At 41.7% G+C, this 24,985-nt stretch overlaps 1 protein-coding gene across 1 annotated transcript in view; it reads left to right on the forward strand.

The window, feature by feature from the left end:
- Positions 1 to 92: 92 nt before the first annotated feature.
- The window catches only part of RABL3 (RAB, member of RAS oncogene family like 3), a 62,786-nt gene continuing 37,893 nt past the window's right edge, over positions 93 to 24,985 (forward strand). The window contains exons 1-3 of the mRNA XM_063128888.1: positions 93 to 166; positions 4,028 to 4,119; positions 22,508 to 22,637. Coding sequence (XP_062984958.1) covers positions 121 to 166; positions 4,028 to 4,119; positions 22,508 to 22,637 — 268 coding nt within the window. The 5' untranslated portion in view covers positions 93 to 120. The remainder of the gene's footprint in view (positions 167 to 4,027; positions 4,120 to 22,507; positions 22,638 to 24,985) is intronic.

The raw sequence follows: 24,985 nt of genomic DNA on the forward strand, positions 1-24,985 counted from the left end.
AAGAGAGAGAATGGTACGGGTCGACCTGCGATTGGCCGGGCTCGGGAAGGCAGGGTAGCGGGTGGGCGGGGCCAGTATGGGCTCCCTGGCCGGGCTGGGCGGTTCCCCCGCGCCGATGCGATGGCTGCCTTGGAGCGGGTGAAGGTGTTGGTGCTGGGCGACTCAGGTGAGCTCACAGCGCCGCCCCTGAGGCCACTGCGGCCTTTGGACCTGAAGCCCCAAATGGAAACGTCGGCTGCAGCGTGTCAGGCTGTTTTTAAAAGCTTTCCTGTGTAAACGTCTCCTTGCAAGTAGGAAGCCCCTGTAACAAGGAACTTACCCTGGGATTTCTCTCCCTGCTAGAGCAGGCGCGTGCCCGCGTGCGTTCGAGAAGCGGCGCCCCCACTTCCAGTCTGAGATGGTTCCACCGTTTCAGGATTGTATCTCTTCTTTCTTCTGCACGTGTAAAACAGGCTATTTGGGGGTCATCAAATATGGTGGTGAGAGAGGTCCAGGGGTTGACTCTTTCAGTGTCCCATATATTCTTTTGCAAGCAAATGTAGGATTTTAGGTCACCAGTTGTTGGAATGGTAAACTCTCCACATGATAAACCCACGTGTGGTAAGTGTGTTTATATGTGACATAACGCACTTGGAACGAGTGTTATCTGGGGTGCCATATTTATTTTAGCTGTTATTAAAGTATGTTAAGATGGAAGGGTGTGCAACTACTGACTGCTTTGGTGGTTGGTAGTAAGGAAACTTTAAGAAACTGCCCCTGCAGTAATGCTACCCTGACTGGAGACTCAGTAAGGCCTACAAGACGCAGCGTTGTGTAGTCATTAGAGTGTTGGACTGGGACTCAGCCATGAAGTTCACTGGATGACATTGAGCCAGTCACTGACTCTCACCCTAAACCACTTCATAGGGTTGTTGTGAGGATAAAACACAGAGGATGAGGGCTATGTAAGCTGCCTTAGGTTTCTTGCAACAGGAAAAAAGGCAGGGTATAAATATAATAATAAATGTATACAGATGACAGGATGGTTCCTGAATATTTATATACCAAACAATGGATGTATAAGTTATGATAGTTAACTGTACGATAGTAAAAATTACCACCTGCAGACCTGAGTTAAGCTCAGGCAGCATTCAGTGAGCTGTGCTGGGTGTGCACATGCAAGACTCAGATGGACTGATGCCACTATCGAAATCAAGTTTGTAAAAGTTGAAATGTATGTAATACTTGATAATCAGCAACTCAGTGTAGAACAGACAATTTTTGTACAAATTACAAAAACTGCATTACACTACAGTAGCAGTCTTTTCCTGTGAGTGGGAAATAAGTCCTATAGAGCGTGATTGGATTTAGTTTTATTTATGTATTTATGAATATTTATAAATTACTTATATCTAAAGATTTCAAAGGAGTATACACAATTCATAGATCCATAAAATTTTATATCAATGCATAGATCTAGATAAAATGGTAATAATAATAATGATGATGATGATGATAATATATTAATTTGTTACCCGCCTCTCCCTCTGGATCAAGGTGGGGTACAACACAAATGCAAACACCATAAAATACATATAACTAATTAAAACATTTAAAACTAACACATTATTAAAAGCAGCACATTATTAAAAAGGGTAGGCCTGCTGGAAGAGATCAGTCTTTATGTCTTTCTTAAATTCTGGAAGACTGATAAGTTGACGAATCTTTCCCGGCAAGCCATTCCACAAACGGAGCGGCAGAAGAAAAGGTCCTCTGGGTAATAGTTGTCAGCCTTGTTTTTGTTGGCTGGAGTAAATCCTTCCCAGAGGACCTGAGTGTGCGGGGCGGATTGTACAGGAGAAGGTGATCCCGCAGGTAGCCAGGATCCAAACCATGTAGGGCTTTATAGGTGATAACCAACACTTTATACTTCTCCTGGAAACTAAACTACACAGGGAAGGCTTGCATAAATAGATGGGTCTTCAACTTCTGCTTAAAAATAAAGTTTTAGGAGGTTTGCTCAGGGTTGCAGCCACGTTAGTCAGCAAATCTTCAGCATTCACATGTAATTTCTTTATTATCCTCCAAATAAAATATTTGCCCTCCAGTATTCCACAGAAGCTTTTATATAATGTTTTGAGAATATCTGAGCTCATATACCTGGTAGATAGGAATGGCAATACAAAAAAGTTATATCTAATAGTAGCCCCTATCTATTGCAGTCCTCTGTGCTGTTTCACAGCATGCTAAATCCCAGCTCGTTTGCATATTGTTTCAGAGGGTCCCCCAATGCTCAGAAGCAAACTTTGGGGACAATGGTGAGAGCCATTGGATAGGAGAGGGGAGAGAAAATCATGTGCCCTGTCTTATGTGAGCTGAAGTGCTTTATGCTGTGTAAAGACACCATTGGATACTTTCCATCATTTTTAGCTAGCAGGACTGCAACCCTATGCATGTTTAGACAAAATAAAGTCTTACAACTCCCCGCATGCTCCTGCCAGCGTGGCTAGCTAGGGTATGTCGGAAGTTATAGGACTTTGTTCTGTCTAAACATGCATAGGATTGCACCCCAAGTTACTTTATATTTAAATTTATATTTGCAGAAAACGATTGTGGTATTCTTTAAAATTGCATTTCTCTCAAAACTTTAGTACAAGTAATGTGGGGCAGAAAATGTTCCTGCACTATATTTGTATGAGATGTTTTCCATTTCTAGAACACATTGGCCCCATTCAGAAGACACCTTAAACCATGGCTTTAACCATGGTGAATAAGGCTTTTTGCCTTTAAGGTGTCTTCTGAATGAGGCCATTGGGTTGGATTAAAAAATTGTGGAAGTAGAAAAGTGCTTTCATAACAGATATGTCCCATCCCTCCTCCCGCTGCAGTTCTCATGTCCCCCCAGAAGTTGCTCCTGAAGTCTGCAGACAATGCACAGTTGTTGTTTGTGATAAAATTAGTTTTCTGTACCATATTTTTTCTTAAAATCTAAACAATGTAGGGGAGCTTCATGCTGTGAAGTAGTCATGTCTTCAATTATTTACAAGTATTCAGATAAAAATAATTCCCAATGGCTCATCTATATCTGCAGCCCTTTGGGGAGTGGGGAGGGACGATAATGGAGTTTTCTACTTCTGGGATCATCCCTCAGGGGCCACATGCCAGCGAGTTGTCATGGAAGTAAAGAAGGACGTTCTGGGGCACCATTTTTTTTTTTAAAAGAGAGGAGACAATTCCGCAGGTGCAATCCTGTGCGAAGGAACAATTGCTTTTAAAATAACCCCAAGAAACTAGCCGCTGGAAGATGTCCCAAAGATCGTGATTACATACTCCCCCAATGCCCATGGTCTTCTCCAGCACAGCTCTGTGCCTGTTTCCTGAGCCCTGCTACTCATAGGGAAGAGGGAGGACCCTGGGAGGGAGAGCCGCACTGCCCACAGAGCTTGGGATAGTCCCGAGACGAAGGAAATAAACAGGACAAAAGTAGTCCTAGCTATCCCGGGAGAACTGAGTGCTCATCCCCAATTTACCCCAGGATCAGCTGTGCATCATTTGGACATGGAGAGACAACCTCGTGACCACCCCAGGATAAACAGCAGGTATAGATTAGGACCAAGTAAAGCTTTGGGTTTGCTTGAATTTTAATCACATTAAGTGTGCTTTATTTTTTTCTCTCTAACTAAATATTTCAGTTTAACTCCTTTTGGGCGTTGGAAAAGCTTTTGAGATATTTATAAATTTGCAAAATTAACATAGTGGACTCCATTAGTTTTGTTTACTAAATATAAATGAAGCATGCTAAATCCCAGTCAATTAAGGGAATTGGAAAATTTTCAAGTTCAAATTTTTGGTGGAAACCCACATCACTTCTTCAGAAATTTGTACATCTTAAGTCTCATTTCTGACCCCAACCATTTGAATTGTGCAAACTGTTCTATCTAAGCCAGTTTATTCTTCCTTTATTTAAATTACACAGCAAAGCTGAAATCATAAAAAACACACCGATCTTCCTTTTACTGTGAATGCTTATTTTGGAATTGTCTTGCAGGTGTGGGGAAATCATCACTTGTTCACCTGTTGTGTCACAATCAAATGTTGGGAAATCCATCTTGGACTGTGGGCTGCTCTGTCGATGTCCGAGTAGGTGAAACGTTAAACTTCTAAAGCTTGTGTTTTAAGGACCATGAGAATGGAACCATGACATTTAAAAACATAGATAAAATACTAAAGTTATAGAATCATAGAATAGTAGAGTTGGAAGAGGGCCTATAAGACCTTGCTCAATGCAGGAATCCACCTTAAAGCATACCTGACAGAGGGCTGTCCAGCTGCCTCTTGAAGGCTTCCAGTGTGGGAGACCTCCCTAGGTCACTGGTTCCATTGTCATACTGCTCTAACAGTCAGGAAGTCAAAACATAATCAGGATTTGGGAAAGTCAAAACATAATCAGGAATTAAGAGAGACTGTCAAAAGAATGGGTGCCAATTATAGTAGGATAAATGGAGCCATAGGTCAGTTTGAGCAATATTTTTAACAAAATGCTAAAAAGAAATGGGGAGAAGGAGATCTTTTCTTTCTTGGATTGGAAAAGAATCTGTATAATTGCTCAACCCAACTTGTTCCAGTAATGATGTGAATTATTGATAAAGGTCTTTGCAACAAATACCAGGAATAAATATTTTATGGAAATATTTGTATAATCTGACACAAAGAAGCCAGTCTACATTGGGAAACAGATTTCTCTGTGGGCATTGGAAAAGAGGAAAAAAACCCTATGTCTTGTACCAAACAATCTGCTTAATGAGTTGTTGTTGTTGTTATATTTATTTGTATCCCGCCTTTTGCCCAATACTGGGCCTCAATTAATATTGTTGACTAATTATTGTTCATAGCCCTCACGGCCCATGTGACTCCTGAATCAATGGCCTTTTGGCGGGAAGCGAGCCAGTGGGGAGGAGTTGAGGAAAAGGGGTGGTGGAAGAAGGAGGTCTGTTTCCTGCTGGATTGCCCACGTGCGTCCAATCAATGGCCACTTGGCATAGCTTGGGGAAGAGGGACAATGGGGAAGGATTGGGGAGAGAGCACTGGTGCCTGATATTTATATCCCCATGAGGAATAGCTGCACCATGCCCAAATTTCCTACATGGCCTGGAAAAGTGGGTGTGTCTCAGCGGTGTGCTTTTTGGGGATGATGCCTGGGCTTGCTTGACCGGCAGGCTGGCTGGCCAGGGACGCATGTGGGCAAAAAGCTTACAGATGGGTTGGGAGGGAAGGATCGCAGCCGTGTAAGAATGGGAAGCAGCCAATCTCAACTGAGACTGAAGGGGGACAGCAACGCCTACAGTGGGAAGGTGGTGACAATAGACCGGATAGCAAGGAGAGTTCACACGGGAACGAGGAGTGAATGGGGAGCCTCCATTGCAAGCAGCAGATCCTGCCAGTGAGCAAAGGGGGACAGGAATGCTCACAGCTGAAAACAAGACAATTGCAGGGGAGCAGTGATGTTTCTGGAACACATTCGCTGCCGGGATAGATTTTGCGCAGCAGTGGTTGATGGGATACCAACTGGGGGAGGGGGGGGCTGTGTCAATCAAACACAGCATTGACTAATAGTCAACTCGATGCCCAGCCCTAACACACACAATTGTTGACTAAAAGCATATTGTGTGGTGAGTACTCCCAAAATAGTCAACCGTGAAGTTAACTATTAACACACTGTCCAAAAGCGCCATTAGAAATAGTGAACGGTGCCTTTTTGTTTCCAGTACCAAAATGGAGTTTTGGATACACAAAAGTCCACTCCTTTTTTGTTTTGTTTTTTCATTTCGCAGCTTAACTTAGGGTGGGAGGGGAGCTTTTTTATTGTTGTTATTGTTAGACAATTGGGAGTTAGAAATCCTTACAAATTGCTCAGAGATCTACCTTCGGTCCACCTCTGTTCTATAGAAAACTTTTCTGCAGCCAGTATTCCTTGGATTGTTTCAGAATTTTTCTGTTGGAAGACAAAATCTGCAACAAAAATCAGTAAAACAAAACAAAAACCTAAAAAGCAAATAGCCTTCACCCAAACCAGGCCAGTTAGCTTGACATCTGTTCCAGGTAAATTGGTTGAAAGCATTATTAAAGACAAAATTAGTAAGCATATAGAAGGGCAGGTCCTGCTGAAGAAGAATCAACATGACTTCTGCAAAGGCAAATCCTGTCTCACTAATCTACTAGAATTCTTTGAGAGTGTCAACAAACATGTAGACAGGGGTGATTCGGTGGACATTGTTTACTTGGACTTCCAAAGGACTTTTGATAAAGTCCCCCACCAAAGACTCCTGAATAAACTTAGAAGTCATGGAATAAGACGAGAGGAGAGGTCCTCATATGGTTCAGTAACTGGTTAAAGAACAGAAAGCAGAGTGTAGGAATAAATGGTCAATTCTCCCGATGGAAGGAATTACATCAATTGGGATTGTTTAGCTTCGGAAAAAGGAGGCTAAGGGAAGACATGATAGAGGTATACAAAATTATGCATGGTCTGGAGAATGTGGAAAGGGAGACATTTTTTTCCCTCTCAAAATATTAGAACCCAAAGGGGTCATCCCATGAAGCTGCTTGGTGGGAGATCCAGGACAAATAAAAGGAAGCACTTCTTCACACAGCGCATAGTTAATTTATGAAACTCACTACTACAAGATGTAATGATGGCCACCCATTTGGTTGGTTTTAAAAGGGTTGGATAAATTCCTGGAGGCAAAGGCTATCAGTGGCTACTAGCCCTGATGGTTGTGTGCTATCTCCAGTATTCGAGGCAGAAAGCCTGTGTGCACCAGTTGCTGGGGTACATGGGTGGGAGGGTGCTGTTGCACCATGTCCTGCTGGTTCATCCCTGGCCGATGGCTGGTTGGCCACTGTGTGAACAGAGTGCTGGACTAGATAAACCCTTGGTCTGATCCAGCATGACGCTTCTTATGTTCTTATGTTCAAAAGCTACATGGACATAAAGCAAGTGGCACAGGTTTGAAGTGAAAATAAGATAAAGATATAGGCCAAGGAGTAGCAAAAAAAAAGGTAGCTGGTGAGGATAGCAATTACGTTCTAATTTATACTTGTGGACTATGGCTGTGTACAAACTGAACTGACTGTCTAAATATTGAAAATGAAGTTCTGACTTTGCTCCAGTCGGGAAGAAAGTGTAACCGAAGTAGACCTAAGGCTATTTAAAAGTTCAGTATGATTGAAAATGTATTTTAAAACTTAAGCACGAAAACAGTGAATAATCTTTCAACTTGTTAAACAAATGAAACATGCCACACATGAAGTCTTATGATATGAATGGATAATAAAGAAAAGTAAATGCAAAAGAAAATCACATACAGAAGTAAAATGTGAAACATGCAATGATTACAAAAAATACATGTGCACTACGCAAAATACAATATAGTTTAGCTCTTGCAAGGCCTATTAGAAAACAATGTTAGGAGAGTAGTAGGCCCAACTAGCAACAGTTAAACTTAAATGTCCACCAGTCTAAACTAGTTAAACGCAATGTTTGAATCTTTCAACCATATAGCAGCAAAGCCCAAACATTTAGAGAAAAGGAAGGAATGGGAGGATTGAAAGGAAGATATAACTGCTTATCCCAACCAGAGATCTGAAGAACAGGCTTTTTTGGATCCTGAGGAAGTCTGAAAGAGACTTCTCCTAGAATCCAAAGTCCAGTTAAGAAAAAAATAATCCAGGTAGAAAGTAGAGAGAACGTTTTAAAATGGAAAGGGGTAGTGAAATCTGAGCTTCACCAGTGAGTAAAATAAGATAGTTGGGAAAAACTGAATCCAGCAGCTCAGGAGCTCATGCATCTAGTGCCCCCCCCCCCCCCCCGGAAGGTAATTCAGAAACAGCAGGCATTTGCAGCCTTAAAAACTGAAGAAGAGACATGGTCAAGGTAAAAATTTCTTTGTTCTCTCAAAAAGAACACAAACTATGGGCTGAAAGGCCCCCAAACTAGCAAAAAACTGTTAGCAAAACTTGGAGCTATGCAAAACAGAACAACAGAAAGAACTGAACATTCTTCTAACGTTCAATCTCTTTTTGATTCACAGACTCCCCTAAACATTCTTGCCTTGTGACTGGCTTTTTTCCTTCTGCTAGCGGTGAGGAGTATTGAACGTTGCAACTTATTTGCATAGCGGCCTTATTGTTCCAGAACTTCACCACTGCTTTGTCAGCATGAGTGTCTGCATCTCATACACGGGCAGCAAAACTTTCTGCCTTTGAGGAAAGACAGGCCTGCTTATGAACCAGTTTCACTCCTATTTCATTACATGGCTTCATTATAAGCCCTCTGTTCCCAGCATTTGAACCTAAAAAGGGACCTGAGTAACAAATATATATAAATTATTGCTTCTTATATACAATTATATTATATACTAGCTGTACCCTGCCACGCGTTGCTGTGGCTCAGTCTGGTTAAATTGAAAAGAAAGAAAAGACAAAGCGGATGTTTCTAATATGTTTAATTTCACAATGCTTGTGGATATACAATATTTTTAGTTGTTCCATTGTCTGTAGATATAGAGATTGTCTGGTTTGCCGACTCTAGAACACGCAACATATAATTGTCCATGTGAGAAGCAATCTGTGTCTAGATCTAAACCGCACAATTCTAAAGATTGGCCCTGAGCTTTGTTGATGGTGATTGCAAACGCCAATTGAATTGGGAATTGCAATCTCTTAAATTGAAATGGCATATCTGTTGGAATCATAGGAATGCGAGGAATGAGGACATCTTCACCTTTGAAAGGTCCTGTCAAGATTGTTCCTTCTATGACCTATAAGAGCAAATAGGAGAGAACATGCAAATAGGAGAGGAGGCAGAGGCAGTGGATTGGCCTACTGTTTAGTTTTTTAAAAAGGATGTTTTTACGGTGAGGAGGTTAGTGGAAACTCCTGGCAGTTACCTTTCTTCAGAACGTGTAACTGTCACAGGTGTGACATCTATATTCACTCAGCCAATTGTGAGAGAACATGCAAATAGGAGAGGAGGCAGAGGCAGTGGATTGGCCTGCTGTTTGGTTTTTTAAAAAGGATGTTTTTACGGTGAGGAGGTTAGTGGAAACTCCTGGCAGTTACCTTTCTTCAGAACGTGTAACTGTCACAAGTGTGACATCTATATTCACTCAGCCAATTGTGAGAGAACATGCAAATAGGAGAGGAGGCAGAGGCAGTGGATTGGCCTACTGGTTGGCGATGTCACAATGACCTATAAGAGCAAATAGGAGAGAACATGCAAATAAGAGAGGAGGCAGAGGCAGTGGATTGGCCTACTGGTTGGCGATGTCACAATGATCAGCAGGACTGGTTTTGAGGAGGCCTATTTCTTCGATTTTAAGACAAACCTTTGACCCCATATAGAACATAGTTACATAACAACGCTCGCGTATTCGAGTGCAACGTTGTGTTAAAATTTCAAAGCAATCGGTGAAGAACTTTCGGAGATATAACGTCTGTTTCGAACGAACATTTACATTTTTATTTATATAGAAGATTCTAACTATTTTCCAAACAAACTATGAAAAACCAACTTTCCAGTTCATTTAGTGAAGGAAAAAAGTAGAAAACTCCAGACTTTTATTTGGAGGAAGCAAACTCGGATACCTTTGGATAAAACTTAGTTCTAAAAATTGTGTTCTCAAAATGCAGCTGAGCGAATTGCATGCATGTGCCCCACCACCACCACCACACAGAATTTCCATAGACGTCAATAAATACAAGCACAAAATACACATAATATTTGGAATATCTGTAGTTATGTATGTTCCCTCCTCCTGCAAAAACTAACCAGGAAATTGATGTTTTCTAATGTTTGTATTTCCCTCCAAAATGTTTGAATCAACAAGCATCTTCAGGAAAATAACTTCCCACCCCACCCCAGATTTTTTTTTAAAAAAATATTTTAATGTAACCAACAAGTGATCAGTCCCCTAACAATTGATGTCTAAACAGCTATTATACAGAATTAATTAATACAATTTTAGGGGGGAAATAATAGAAAGAAGGAAAGAAAAAAAGGAAGGACAAAATAACAATTAAATAAGCGAATTAATAAGTGTGCTGTATGATTTTCATTTGTTGTTATAATGTTCAAATGCTCAAAGCTGAAGTGGGCAGATATTGTTGCAAGTCCAGTTGTAATGTATGTTGAATAAATCTCCACCATGTAGCATAAAATGCTAGTGGTTCTGTTTTTCCTTGGATTAGGATCAAATCATGAGTTATTTTTTTCTGATATTGCCACTGACAAAATGTTTCGGTACCATGCCGATAAGTTCAAATTGTCCAATTTTTTCCACTGCTGTGTAATTGTCTGGTGAGTTAATAAAAATAATAATAAATCCTTACATTTCAAACTTACATTAGATCCTTTGTATATTAACAACAAAAATAATCCTGGATTATATACGATCCTTTCTCTAGTAATAACCATCAATTCTCTATGTACTAACATCCGGAATCCCTGTATATGTGGACAAGTCCACCATAGATGAAAATACATGCCTTTTATCCCACAGCCTCTCCGACGTAGGGGGCTGCATGATGAAGTAATATGTGCTAGCTGTATTGGCGTCCAATACCATCTATGCAGTATTTTCAGAGAAGTTTCTCGAATAGAAGCTGATATTGATTTAAATGGTCTGTTATTCCATAATTCATTCCAGTTAGTGTAATTGAATTCCATTCCAAAATCTCCTTCCCACACTTTCTTCAAGCCCACCATCGAACCCATCTGGGTGTCTATTAGGATAGCTTAAACTAAAGATACAATTCCCTTCTACGCTTATCATTAACATTGCTTGTTCTAATCCTGTTAAGGTTCTGAGTGCATGTGTCTTTATGAGGGGGTCTCTGAGGAGGTGGGATAATAGTATTGCTTGTAGCTATCCTAAGCCTAGGTCTCCTAAGTCAGCTCTGAGTTCTATTGTTTTTGGTTTATTCTGGGCATAAAAATCTCTCAATCGAAAATATCCCTCCTCCCCCCCATTCAGAGATTTTAGTATCTAAATTACCTGGATATATTTGTAATGGGGTGAGGGGAGACCACACTGGAGACAGCCTGAGTTGCCACGTTTTCCAAATTGTAAAAATAGTCTTAGTGTAGCGTATGGATTTTGAATATTGTTTAGCTCCTTTGTTTTTATAGGTTGAAAAGTCAGAGCCCATAAAGGGCCCACATCCAACATTTCTTCTTCCAGACACATCCAGTTTTTGTTTGCCTTCATAATGATAAAGTGGAGCTACAGTAACTGAAAAGCTTCATAATAGGATGTGAGGTGTGGGAATTCCCAGCCTCCTCCGCTTGTTGTTTTGTAGTATAGCTTTAATGCCAGGTGAGGAGGTGCTTTGGCTTGGAAGACAAATGTATTGATTTGGCTTTGCCAGGACTTCAACATTTTTGGCTGGAGGAGGATAGGGAGGACTTGAAGTAAGAATAGAAACCTGGGAATTACGGACATTTGTATTGCTGCAATTCGCCCTAAAATTGACAAATCCATTTTATTCCATTTCTTCAGATTTGTAATCATAGTTTTAATAAGGGGGGCATAATTTATTTTAAATAGTTTAATTTTCCTGGGAATGTAAATTCCCAGGTATCTATCTATCTATTTATTTATTTAGAATATCCCAAGGTATGACTAATATAGTGTTGATGGTTTGGATGCACGTTGTATGACATGATGGTAGATGTTTAATAATTAATTTTTAATCATGCCACTTGTCGAAAATTTTCAAGTTCTTCCTTTAGATTGGAAACTGATTGGTGTGGAATCTCCTAGCATAATGATCATGTCATCTGCATACATATTAATCACATGTTCTTCACCCCCTCCTCTATATCCGATAATAACTGGGTGTTGATGAAGACAATGGTCCCAGTCAGAGGGCGAAGAGCAAAGGTGACAAAGGGCAGGCTTGTTTCGTTCCCTGTTCCAAATTAATAAGTGGAGAGTCTATATTGTTTGTACGTCCTATTGCTGTATTAGCAACATATAATTTGGAGATTGCAGTCACAAATTTGGTTTCTAGCTGATATTAATTTAAGACTCTTTACAGATATTGCCATTCCAAACAGTCAAAGGCCTTGAATATATCGAGTGAAATTAATGACACTGGGTGACCCGTTCTAGTAGTATCCTGGATAATATTTAACATCTGTCGTATCGGGTCCAATATATGTCTTGGGGGAATAAAACCAGTCTGATCCACATGAATTAGGTCACCCACCACCATATTCAGTCGTTGAACTAGTATAGATGAAAAGATCCCACCCCAGAAATGAACTATTTCACCCTCAAGTATCATACCCATTTGAAGAAAAATGTTTTTATCTGTAAGTAACTACAGCACACAAACACTGTAAGGACGCCACACACACTGAATTACTGTCAGATCAGCAACTGCTTCTCCTTCAATAACCACTGCTGAATCCAATTAGACCTATTTCTAATCCTCAACAGATGGCAACATTCCAGGTACGTCATAATTCTTGGATGGTGGTGTATGTACCACATATGTAGTCTATTCTCAACTTGTACACTTACTGGGTGCGTTCAGATGACATGTTAACCAACCCTGCCCTGAAAGACCACTCCACAGATGACTATTTGCATGGTGCACTTGGGTGACATGCAAATAAATTCTCCGTTGAGTAGGCTATAAGGGCAGGGTTGGCTATTGCTCTCTCCTCCCCCACCCTCCCCACCGAATGGTGGTGCTGGTTCCCTCTTACCTGACTGGGGCCCTGCCATCCTGTGGGGTGGGGGGGAGAAGCTCCCCCGCCTCCTTCTTGCTGCAGGGGTGCCCGCGATGCATGTCTTTCTGCGGCCACCGCAGCCAGAACTGGGGGACACCTACTTTGCCAAGGCGTCAATGGGGATAGACGTGTTGCAGATGAATACTATGCCTCTGCCCTCAGCCTCAAAACCAAAGGGAACACTCGCGTGCACACCCATTTGTTTTGATGCCAAGGCTGGCTTCAAAACTGACGGACCTGTCCCAGGAAGCACGTGTGGAGCCGTGGATCACAGCGCCCTACCAAGGGTCGGCATGATTGGTGGCTCCTGAAGTGCTTCCTGGGCTGGGATTATTTCCCCTGCCTATACAGCCACGCTGGGCAAGAGCGGCAGCGGGTTCTGCCGCTCTTGCCTCGCAACTCTGTAGGCAGGGGAAATAATCCGCAGAGCCTGACAGAGGGCACAATAATCAACGTTTGTGCAGATAAACAATGAAACAACCAACCATGGGGTGGGTTTTGCCTCACAGATGACACAATAGTGGACTATTTAGTCTACAGTGGACTATTTAATTTACTGTTGACTATTATGTTGTCTGAACCTAGTCATTTTCTATCTAGCTAGTTGTGTGATGGCACCTTCATATAGCAGACTGTCTGAAGAACAGTTTTACATTCTTCAAGTGATTTTTTCTTTTACAGCTCAATGTAGTGCCTGTCAAAATGTTACACAGGCACTACACAGAACTGCCTTCCAACATATAACAGAAATGTTAACGAAATCTTATTTCCAAATAAGGGAAGCATGAGTAGTTTGACCTATTTTCAGTCAAGCTTCTGGTTTTGGCTTGAACACGGGCACCTTCGATTGCCCTAGCACCAACAGTGGCTGATGGCTCATTTGGACTGGTAGGTCCAAATGCAGGATGGCCAACAATAGGCAATCATACAAGAGGATACTGGATCTGAGTTTTCCCATTAATAAATTAGACCAAGGAAGGCAACGCTACACTTATCAATGAAGCTCATTGGATGAGGATCCTTGCCTGCTCCTTCACATATGAAATGTATCTGCCCCCAAAAGGGAGGCAACAACACAGGCAGCTGGTTTGGGCTGACTGTTAGATTCCCAAGTGCAATTCAAAGTGCTCATTCTTAAACATAAAACCCTTAATGGTCATGGGGTACATGCCATAGGGCCTGCATCTCATTGTATGAAGCCAATCATTCTTTAATCCAAGGCTTCCCAAATGATTATGAATTTGCATGATTTTTACATGGGATTCCAACACTAGATTAAAGTTACACAGTCAAAATCATAAATCTGGCACTTGCAGAACCAATATGTGACAATGACATGGATCTTGGGCATGGATCTTCATGATTATTACATGTGGTACTAAAAACACACACCATCAAATCATGGAATACAGAGACAAAGATGAGAAAACACACCCTACCCCAAATCCACCTCTCAGTCAGCGAGGGAGTGGAGCAAGCAGGAAAGAGTCATCTTCCACCTCTATGGAAGACAGGGCCAATTAAACAGACTTCTTGCTACCTGGAATGGGAGGATTCCCCTCTCAGGTGTCAGGGTTGGATTTGCTTTCAGATAGTTTGCTCCTGAATTAGACTCGGAGAAGGAACTTATATCTTTGCTGTTCCCTCTGTCGGTTCTCAGATAAGGCAGTAGGGTTTGTTTTTTTATTAGTGTGTTTGGTTGTCCTTTGGGTGTTTGGTTAAGTAGGCACCCTCCCCTTTCTTCCTTGCTTTGTTGTTGTTTTCACCCTCCCTCACTTCAGCAGTTATCATTTGAAAGATGAGGAGAACTTGTCATGACCCCGAAGGCTAAACAGCTGTGCAGAGCTAGAAGTCCTGTGGTTTGACCTGACTGAGAGGGAGAGATGTAATTTAGCGGTGATTCCTCAAACACATTCAGAGAGAGAGGAAGGGGAGTTCTCAAAAGAGGATATTCCAGAAACCACCCATCCCAGCAATGGCTCTTTCCATTAGAGGCTTTTCCCCATCATAATCAGCAATGCAATAAAGACCTTAACATTAAAAATTCCTCCAGTTTGGCCTGCAGAACCTGCTATGGCTGGCTGAAGAGAAGTTGGAAGGAGATGCAGAGGTTTTGCCAAGGAAGGTTCCCTCGTTACCCATTGTTCCCTTCCCCCATATGTTTTCCAATATACTTGACACTGAATGGAAGGATCCAGGGAAATTTATTATTTCCCATAACCTTCATAAAACAGTATATGCGATGCCACAAGTTATGGAATCCCTTCAAATACCAACAGTTAATGCAGCTATGTTGACACTTACCTCCAAAACCATATTTCATAGGGAAGGGGGGTGAGTCACTGTCTGATGCAGGGGATCTCATGAATGATAAGACTCTGAAGCATCTCTATGAAGCGATGGCCTTGGACATTAGGGCGGTAGCAGCTAATTCAGTGGTGGTGGGCTGGGGATCTTCTATCAGGAGTACCCTCTACTGCAAAACATCTTAGAGAGAAGCTCAATAAAACAGTTTGGGCAGCAGAGTTTCTGGCTCATTCTTCAATGGATAGTATCCAATACACTGCAAGAGCCATGGCTTCAGGAGTGGTGGTCCTCTCCTGAGACTAAGGAGAAAAGAAAGGAAGACTTACCCCCTACCCTTTACTCCCAGAAAAGGAAGACAGTATGCAGAGGAAAAGAACCAATTGACCCTTTAATTTCAGGCCTTTTACTACCTCTTTCAATACTGCAGGCTCTTGGGCTGGTCGCAAATTCCCCAGGTCAGCATTCAACAAGAATAATCGGGGCAGAAAACATCAGGGCAAGCCCACCTCGACCTGACACTTCAGTTGTTCAATCTGGTGGCTCTTGAGAACAGACGTACTAGAAACGATCAAGCAGGTATATACCCTACAATTCAGATCATTCTCAGTAGATTGAATTATCCTGTCAGCAAGGTTGTAAAATCTGCTGAAGCACCAAAGGATCATAAGTTGTCTTCTTAACATTGACACCATCAAATCCCTACCTTCCTCAGAAAGGGGCTTTGGCATGTTTTTAATCTTCACTGTTCCAAAGGGGAATGGACAGTGGAGAGCCATTTTAGATTTTAGATTTCTGAACCTTTTCATTTCAGAGAAAGTTCAAAATGGAGACACTCAAGTAAATCTGAACAGCTCTTCAGCTTGGGGACTTCGTGGCATCCATCTACATATTCCAGTATGACCTGCTCATCACCACTATCTTTGTTTTGCCTACAGGCGCTCCAATACCAATACAAAGTCTTGCCTTTCGGTGTTCTTCCTGTAACATTTAAGAGTCATCCTGGATTTTCCTTTTTCAGGACCAAGTGTACAACATCATGGAAGCCTCCAGTCAAGCCATCTCCAAGCCTCAGCTTATGCTTGGACTGATGATGGCATCTATAGATTCCATGTCATAGGCAGGATCCCATTCCAGGAGTGTTCAGTGGTTCCTGCTGAATTATCAGGCCCAGATCTTGCTTTTCAAAGATTGTCCAGGGCATATGGCCAGAAGAGGAGGCATTGCATTCCATCAGTTGACTACAGCTAAGGGCAGTCAGGCCAGTGCTATTGTCTTTCACAAATCTGATTCATTTCAAGGATGTTAATTTCCAGGACAGTGTAACAGCAAAAGCATTTGTAACTGGGGAGGGAGGGGGGAGTCGCTCAGAAGCTCTACAGCACGAGACAAATCTATTTTGAACTGTGGGGAGCAAAATGTGGCATTAGTCACAGCAGAATATGTCTAGGACTCACTAAACATGCAAGCACACTGGCTGATCAGGGAGGTGGGGGATCACAGTGAATGGTAACTTCACCCTCAAGTATTTGAATAGTGAAGCGATGGAGTCCGCTTCTCCTTGACCGTTTTGCCAACAGGAAAGTATAGAGGTTCTTCTTTCGATACTACGACCAAGCAGCGGAGGCGATAGATGCACTTCAGTCGAATTGGCCTCAAGGACTACATTATGCCTTCCCTTCTCTTCCCATGATGGCAAGGACACTGCAAAAGACCAGGAACCTAAAAGCCAATGTGGTGATGGTAGCCCTGAAATGGCCAGATGGCCCTGTTTGTCATATCTAGTGGAGCTCAGGGTGAGCTCTTTCTGGACTCTCCCTATCTGACTAGCCCTGTTATTGCAGGGGCCAGTTCAACACCAGGAACCAGCATGGCTCTAGTTATGCGCCTGAAGATTGAAAGGCAGCAATTCCTAGTGCAAGGCTTTTCAGAAGAGGTAGTGGCAACAGAATGTCTACTACTAACATATATGAATGTCATGGAAAGTGTTCCAAGGATGGTGGAAACATCAAAGAATTGAACCAGAACAGGCCAGAATTTCAAGAATACTTTGTTTTCTACAGGTTGGTCTGGATAAGGGCCTTGCCCCAGCTACCCTTAAGAGACAAGTGGTAACACTAGGAAATATTTTGAAGATCAATGGTATGACTTCCATATCCTGTCATCCCCAGGTCAAGAAGTTTCTACGTGGACCAGCCATCATCTGTCCACCAGTAGTACACAGGTTTCTATCCTGTGATCTTTCCTTGGTGCTGAAGGCCCTCTCTGGTATTCCTTTTGAACTTCTTCGCTCAATCCATTTAAAGAACTCACCTGGAAAGTGGTTTTCTTGTTCCATTAACATCTGCCAGGAGAGGAGGTGAGCAAGGGGCCCTGCCTGTCTATCAGGGTCTATGCTCCTTCTGACCAAATAGGGCAGTATTAAGGACAGACCCTACCTGTAATCCTACTCATCCTACAGAGAAACAATGGCATACGCTAGATGTGTGTAAAGCTCTGCAGATTTACTTTAAACATATGCAGGAAGCTAGAAAGTAAGATTCCATGTTTGTTGCTTATAAGAAGGGGGACCATGAAAGGAAAATTTCTAGATCCACCATTAGTGGGTAAGGGAGCGCATTGCTTTAGCATACTCAGCACAGTATAAGGCTTCCCCCATAGGAATTACCACTCACTCAGTTCATAGGCACTATTGGAAGATATTTGTCAAGTGGCCACATGGGCTTCTCTCGCCACGTTCAAACATCGCTATAAAATTGATAAGTATGCTTTGACCAAAACATCATCTTAGTGCAGGATCCTGCAACAAATTCTGTAGTATATGCAGTTGATGAAAGGACATCCCTTTCCCTCCTGCTCCACTCTTGCTGACTGAGAATGGAAAGTTGGGCTGGCTGTGAAGTGATGTTCTTGTCAGTGAGGGATGGAGCAGGCAGTTCCACCCAGGTTTGTTGTGCATACAATGTTGGTTACAAAGGCTGCCCTATAGTTAGGTAGGAATTCTGCTGGACAGTCCTCTAATTTTTCTCTCTCCAAAGTTGGGCAAGATTTTTTTCTATGCTGAGGCAAGCCTGAAAACTGAGAGGGGTTCCTTCCCTTCCAGTTGGCAAGAAATGGCAAGACATTTGATTAGCCCCGCCTTCCTTGGAGGTGGAAGATCTCTTTCCTTCCTGCTCCATCACTCACTGGGCAGAACACCACTTCGCAGTAAGTCCAATTTTCTGTTCTATGATGCTCCTTGGGGTAGAGGCTTGTCTTTTTGCTAATGGTACTTTTTAAAGTTGAAAGCACTATATAAAAGTTGTTGTTATATGCAAGGTAATCATTGACGTGCAGACAACAGGTTCAAGGGGTTCAGCTGAACCCCCTAATCTGCCGCCGCCGCCACATTTGTCCCGCCCGTGCCCCTTTCCTTTTGTGTCATGTCTTTTAGATTGTAAGCCTGTGGGCAGGGACTGTCAAGAAATACTTTTGTAAGCCGCCATGAGAGCCTTTTTTGGCTGAATGGCGGCATAAAAATCCTTAAATAAATAAAATAAAATAAATAGCAGAGGCTGCAAAGGCCATTTCAGGAAGCCCAGAAATGAAACGGGCCTCTCTAGGCACTTCCAGGGCTTGTCTGCACTTCTGGGTCGTCGCTATGGCGATGACCCAGGAGGAGCATGGATCACTGAGCAGCAGTGCCTAGAGAGGCCTGTTTCCAGAAATGCAGAAACAGGCCTCTCCAGGCTTTCCCTGGGCTCCTAGAGGCTTCTCCTCGGGCAGCAAAATGGCGCTGGCTGTGCAAAGGCCTGGATCAGCACGTGAGATGGGCTGGTTGGAAGGGCTTGTTTCTGGAGCCCCCGCCCCAACTTGAATGTTCTGGTACCTCAAAATGAATTCCTGAATCAGAGGAGATCTGGAAGGAGAAAATCCCCTCCCACTCCCTCTGCCTTGGAACAGGTAATATTTGTGTTTCCGCCCTTCTTTCCTTCTCTCCACAAATGCCAATAACTTGACCAGGAGAAGCAAGGATAAACCATCTGCCTTTATTTTACATTTTTTTACTGTCCTGTAGCAAACATGTAATATTAATAATGATTTTTTAAAATTAATAATCCTCTGAAACCTGTTCATGATTTAGCTTCTCTCAATTTGTTAATGAATTTCAATATACTTTCCATATTTATAGCTTGATATTTTGTGTTGCATCATTTAGAAGAAATAAAGAATTATCAATGAAGGGCAGGGATGTGAACATTTTCTTTTAATGTTTCAGTTCAATAGTAATCCTTTTTAAATTTAACTAAGAGGAACGAAGAGTTAACAAACGTTGTAAGGAATCCTTTTGCTTTGTTTCATCTATCCATTGATGCTGGTTCATTAAAAAAATCTCTTGCATTTGCAGTTTCATTTCATTTTTGTTTAAAATGCATGTAAGTTAATAGTCAGTGTGGTGTAGTAGCTAAAGTGTTGGACTGGGAGTCAGGAGATCCAGGTTCTAGTCCCCACTCAGCCATGGAAACTCACTGGGTGACTTTGGGCCAGTCACAGACTCTCAGCCCAACCTACCTCATAGGGTTGTTGTTGTGAGGATAAAGTGGAGAGGCGTATTATGCATGCCACCTTGGGTTCCTCAGAAGGTGGTATATAAATGTAATAAATAATAATAAATAATAGTCTTTCTAGGCTGTCAGAAGGTAGAACTCATGAATGAAACATTTTATATTATGACATAATCCATGATACAGTCTTTCCCCAACCTGGTTGGATTTGTTGGATTCCAACTCCCATGATGGGAGTTGTAGTCCAACAGATTTTGAAGGCCACAGGTAGTGGAAGGTTGCAAAAGTACATTTGTTGCTGTCATGTGCTTGATTGATTTTCAGTTTCAGTCTGTTTTTATGTTTCATTGTAAACTGCCCTAGGAACTTTCCTGTAGGGTGTGTGAACCTTTCCAGAGGAGTAACTGTCTTAATCTGTTGTAGCTTCCAGATTTCTACTGTGAAACATTCCCTACCTTCCACGCACCAGGAGTTAATTCTGGCAGTTCACTATAAATGGTAATACTTGCTGTTGAATTCTAAGGAGGTTATAGGTTATCTCTTAGGAACAGAGAATGCTGTGGTCAGGGGTAAATTAATTTTCTAGGATGCTACAGTATTTTTTTCTTGTAACAGAAACTTTCTAATTGGAGCTCTTCAGGAAAAAAAATACTGAAAACTGGACAGATATTTTCTTTTCATGATCCCATCTCTCTTCTTGCTTTAATTCCTTTCTGGGTTTTTTGGAGGGACATTTTGGCAAGTTTGCAATGTTTAGGAGAAAATCACATTTTATTCTTCTAGTCATGCCGGTGTGATAAGTTAAAGGCACAATCGTCTGCATATTTAAACGAGAAAAAGTCCCACAACTCCCAGAATCCCCTAGCATAGCTGGCTAGAGAATACTGGGAGTTTTAGGGCGTTTTTCTGTCTAAACATGCATAGGATTTACCTTGAGTGAGTTTAGAATGGGAAACTCTGCACATATATGGAAACATGAAAAAATTAACAGGGTTGCCATTATTATATTAGTATTGCTGTAGCATCAGAAATGTAGCAGCTGTGCAATGTGGAAGTGAAATGATGCATTTTAAGATATAAAGGGGACTGTAAGACCATTACATCCAGCATCCAAAATTGCTTAACAATACCATTGTAAGCTGGTGCCTGTCAGGGCAGAGAGGTGCCCACCAGTCAAACACTGCATTTTGCCATTGTAGACAGTGAGGCTGCTTGCAAGGGGTGAGCAGGCTGCTGACATGTTCAATAGAATGCCAGAGGCCTTCCTCACCTGTTGCTTCTTCCAAGCTAGCTCAGGTTTTGCTGCCCAAAAGGGATTTGAGCAGTGATGTTTGGACTAGAGGGCAAGGTAATATGTGAGTGCATAGTGTAGCTTGGCTTGGCTTGTTTGAGTGTCTCTGGATCTCCTCGGCTCTAACAGCATCTTTCTGGAGTGCACTTGCTAGTTGCATGATCCATGAGGCCAGGCTCTGGTGAGTGCATAGTCCTCCTTGACAGAAGGGGTTTGCACTTGCTAAAGTAATTTTTATTTATTTTATTTATTTATTTATTACATTTTTATACCGCCCAATAGCCGAAGCTCTCTGGGCGGTTCACAAAAATTAAAACCACAGTAAAACACCCAACAGGTTAAAACACAATTACGAAATACAGTATAAAAATCTCAACCAGGATAAAACCACACAGCAAAGTTTATATAAGATTAAAATACAGAGTTAAAACAGTAAAATTTAAATTTAAGTTAAAATTAAGTGTTAAAATACTGAGTGAATAAAAAGGTCTTCAGCTGGCGACGAAAGCAGTACAGTGTAGACGCCAGGCGGACCTCTCTGGGGAGCTCGTTCCACAACCGGGGTGCCACAGCGGAGAAAGCCTTCCTCCTAGTAGCCACCTGCCTCACTTCCTTTGGCAGGGGCTCACGGAGAAGGGCCCCTGTAGATGATCTTAAGGTCCGGGTAGGTACATATGGGAGGAGGCGTTCCGTCAGATAACCTGGCCCCAAACCGTTTAGGGCTTTAAATGTCAATACCAGCACTTTGAATTGGGCCCGGACCTGGACTGGCAGCCAATGAAGCTGGAAAAGGACTGGCGTGATGTGATCTCGCCAGCCAGTCCCTGTTAATAACCTTGCTGCCCTATTTTGTACCAGCTGAAGCTTCCGGACCGTTTTCAAAGGCAGCCCCACGTATAACGCATTGCAGTAATCCAAGCGAGAGGTTATCAGAGCATGGAAGAGGTTATCAGAGCATGGATAATGCGAACAGATGTGAAGAGGCAGAGGCACACCTTGTTCTTTTGTGTTCAAAAGCCATAAAGTGTCGTGTGGCACTTTGAAGACTTGCAAACTATGTTCATCTTGTGTGTGACTGACAACGTGCTCCACAACTGCAGAAACCTCCCCCTCTTAACAACTTCCCCCCTTCTCTGTCAATGATCCGGTTTTGTGTTTCTAATTATGTTTATGTTAACACTTTGGGATTGCAGGCCCTATTGCTGTCTTTATATATGCTGGGTTATCACTACAGCAAAAAAGTAGTATTCAGAGTCTCCATTTTAAAATGTGTATTTTTAAAGTACAGATTACCTGTTAATTAAAAAAATACAGTTTACTTCAGTTTTCGTTTATTTCGTTTGTTTGATGAATGAAAAAAAAGTCTTTTATTACTGTATATTCAATCAATGTTTACCTTAAATGTTTACCTTAAAAAATGTTTACCTTAAAAAAATATGTTTACCTTAAAAAAAAAATCCCTGGCCGAACCACCTAATGAAATGTGCTGCGCACGCCTATGAAGGTAATATGTTGTTTACAGCTATATGCCTTTAAGTAGAAATTAATATTATCTTCTATTCACTTTCTACTTCTGGATTTTATTGTCAGATTCATGACTACAAGGAAGGAACTCCTGAAGAGAAGATTTATTATATTGAATTATGGGATGTTGGTGGCTCCGTGGGCAGTGCTAGTAGCATGAAAAGCACACGTGTTATGTTCTACAACTCAGTTAATGGTAATATATGCATGTTGTAAGATACATTTCTATTACTTTCACTCTTTAGAACATTTTTCTATTTTGTTCATACATGCTCCAAAAATATTGCAAAAGAAGAGTTTCTGATGCTAAAGAAGAGTTCCTTAATAAGCTGAATTTAGATACGACCACCCCCCTTCCCCACACTTTTCTAAATACCATATACTTGGAAATTCTGACAAATTTCTTAATCTTATTTTCTGGCTTTGCTTCCTGTTTGTTCATGATACACACTTGTAATTGGTAGATACCAATTTACAAACAGATTAGATTTATGGATTTATCAACTCTTTGCCTTAGTGTATATGTGCGACAATGCCATCTATGTGTGTGCAGAAAGCGAGAGAGAGAGAGATGCAAGAGTGTGAAAGTTCCTCCAGGGCATAAGGGCCATTCAGGGCATAGCCTATTCATCATTTATGTTGATGCACTGTAGAATTGGAAAAAAACAGTTCCAAGACTGTGCTTCAAGCTTTTCCACCATATGTTTCTACAACCTTTGTTTTTATTCTTCCAGCTCTGGAGCCAGTGGCATATTCTAAAAACCATATTGACAATAACATTTTATACCCATCAATTTGTGAAGGATGACACAATAGTTTTTTGCTGTTTCATATATAAATCTGATAATATCCATGTGACATTCCTGCCCAGGTTCCACCCTTCTCCAGTGTCTACCTCAGAAACTGAGAAGCAAACCCCTCAGGAATGCCTGCTTTCACTTGGATCAGTTGTCCCCACTGACACCCAAGCTTCAGCAATCTCCCTCGGTCTGGGTTCCAGAGACATCCAATATGCCTTATTGGTTCCCTCAATACACTACAAGAGAAATAACAAGGAAATAGATTTAATAATGGTAATGTAATAACTTTGACAACACATGAGAGTTTGTATTTTTAAAAAACAAACAAAAGAGTTTATTAAAATATATTTAATATTAATCAATGCTTAGTCCTAAATTCCCTACCTACTCCACCCATTCTAAAATCCTATATACAAACCCAACTAACTAGGTGTTGCTTCTTCAATCCCTAAGCCCTATTCCCTTGACTATCGGTCAGATCTCCCTTTATATAACCTGAGAATCCTGACAACCACAGGCCTCTCCCACCTTTCACTTACTCTCTAGAACACTATTAACCCCATCCTACCCAGGCTAAACTTAACAATATAAACATATGCATTATGATAATAGGCATATGTTACAGTCCACATTTAGGATGCTACCTGATGGAGTTGGTAATAGTTTCTTTCTTGTTTTGCTTGTCTTTACAATTAATGCATAAGGTACATCAGAATGACAGTTTTTTTTTTACCAGAGCCTTGAGATCTAGCAGCCACAGCTAGTTGCAGAATGGTGGCTTGGGGGCACAGTCAGCTGCAATTACCTGTTGCATCCTATCATGAGCCATACACTGGGAAGACCTGCCTGTATTGATTTAAAAAATGCTTCTGAGGTATTACAAATCAGAGATCACTAAACCCTAAAATTATTACGGAAAGATCTGGTTAGAACAATCAATTTTTAAATATAGTTTTAGTGCAAAAAAAAAAAAATCAAACTTGTACAAGTCCCCGTCCATGTCTGTCTGTCCCTCTCCCTCACACACACTATTGCCTTATCCACTCTCCATGATAATTGCTAGTAAAAATAGGAACAAAAGAATAAAAGCAAAGTAAATGTAGATGCAGAATTCTTGCACTGCATTTTATCTACACATTTTGAGTACCGTATTTCTTCGATTCTAAGATGCACTTTTTTCCCTAAATAAACAGGTCTAAAAATGGAGTGCGCCTTAGAATCGGTGGCGTCTTAGAATCGAAGAAATACGATATCTACCCCTTCTTCCCACCCCTTCGGCGCCAACCAGCTTCCACTACCAACAGAAAACCCCAGTTCAAAGTCCATATAATCCCCCTAAGAAAGGCTTTCTCAAAACCCTCACCAAAAAACAGCCAAGCATTTTGTGGCACCATAAAGACTAATAACACATACATTCGGGCACACAGTCCACCTGCGCGTGATGATGTGGGCACAACGTCCACGAAGGCTTGCGCCCGAATAAATGGGTCAGTCTTTAAGGGGCTGTTAGATCAATGTTCTTTTCACCCAAGGACGAAATCCAAACAGCCCTTAAGCACGACTCCACCATTCCAGCGACAGAGGGTTCAAAAGCGCTTTATTGATTAGTAATCAAAGCCTGGTCTCTTCAAAGGGAGCAATCAGACAAAAGACATAGGGAATACAGTACAGTATTTGAGCATGCAAGGGGCAAGGCCCAGTAGCAGCATTAACCAATCAGAACATAACACTGGGGCATAGCTAA

Source organism: Elgaria multicarinata, chromosome 6 (genome assembly GCF_023053635.1).
Source record: "Elgaria multicarinata webbii isolate HBS135686 ecotype San Diego chromosome 6, rElgMul1.1.pri, whole genome shotgun sequence".
Lineage (NCBI taxonomy): Eukaryota > Metazoa > Chordata > Lepidosauria > Squamata > Anguidae > Elgaria > Elgaria multicarinata.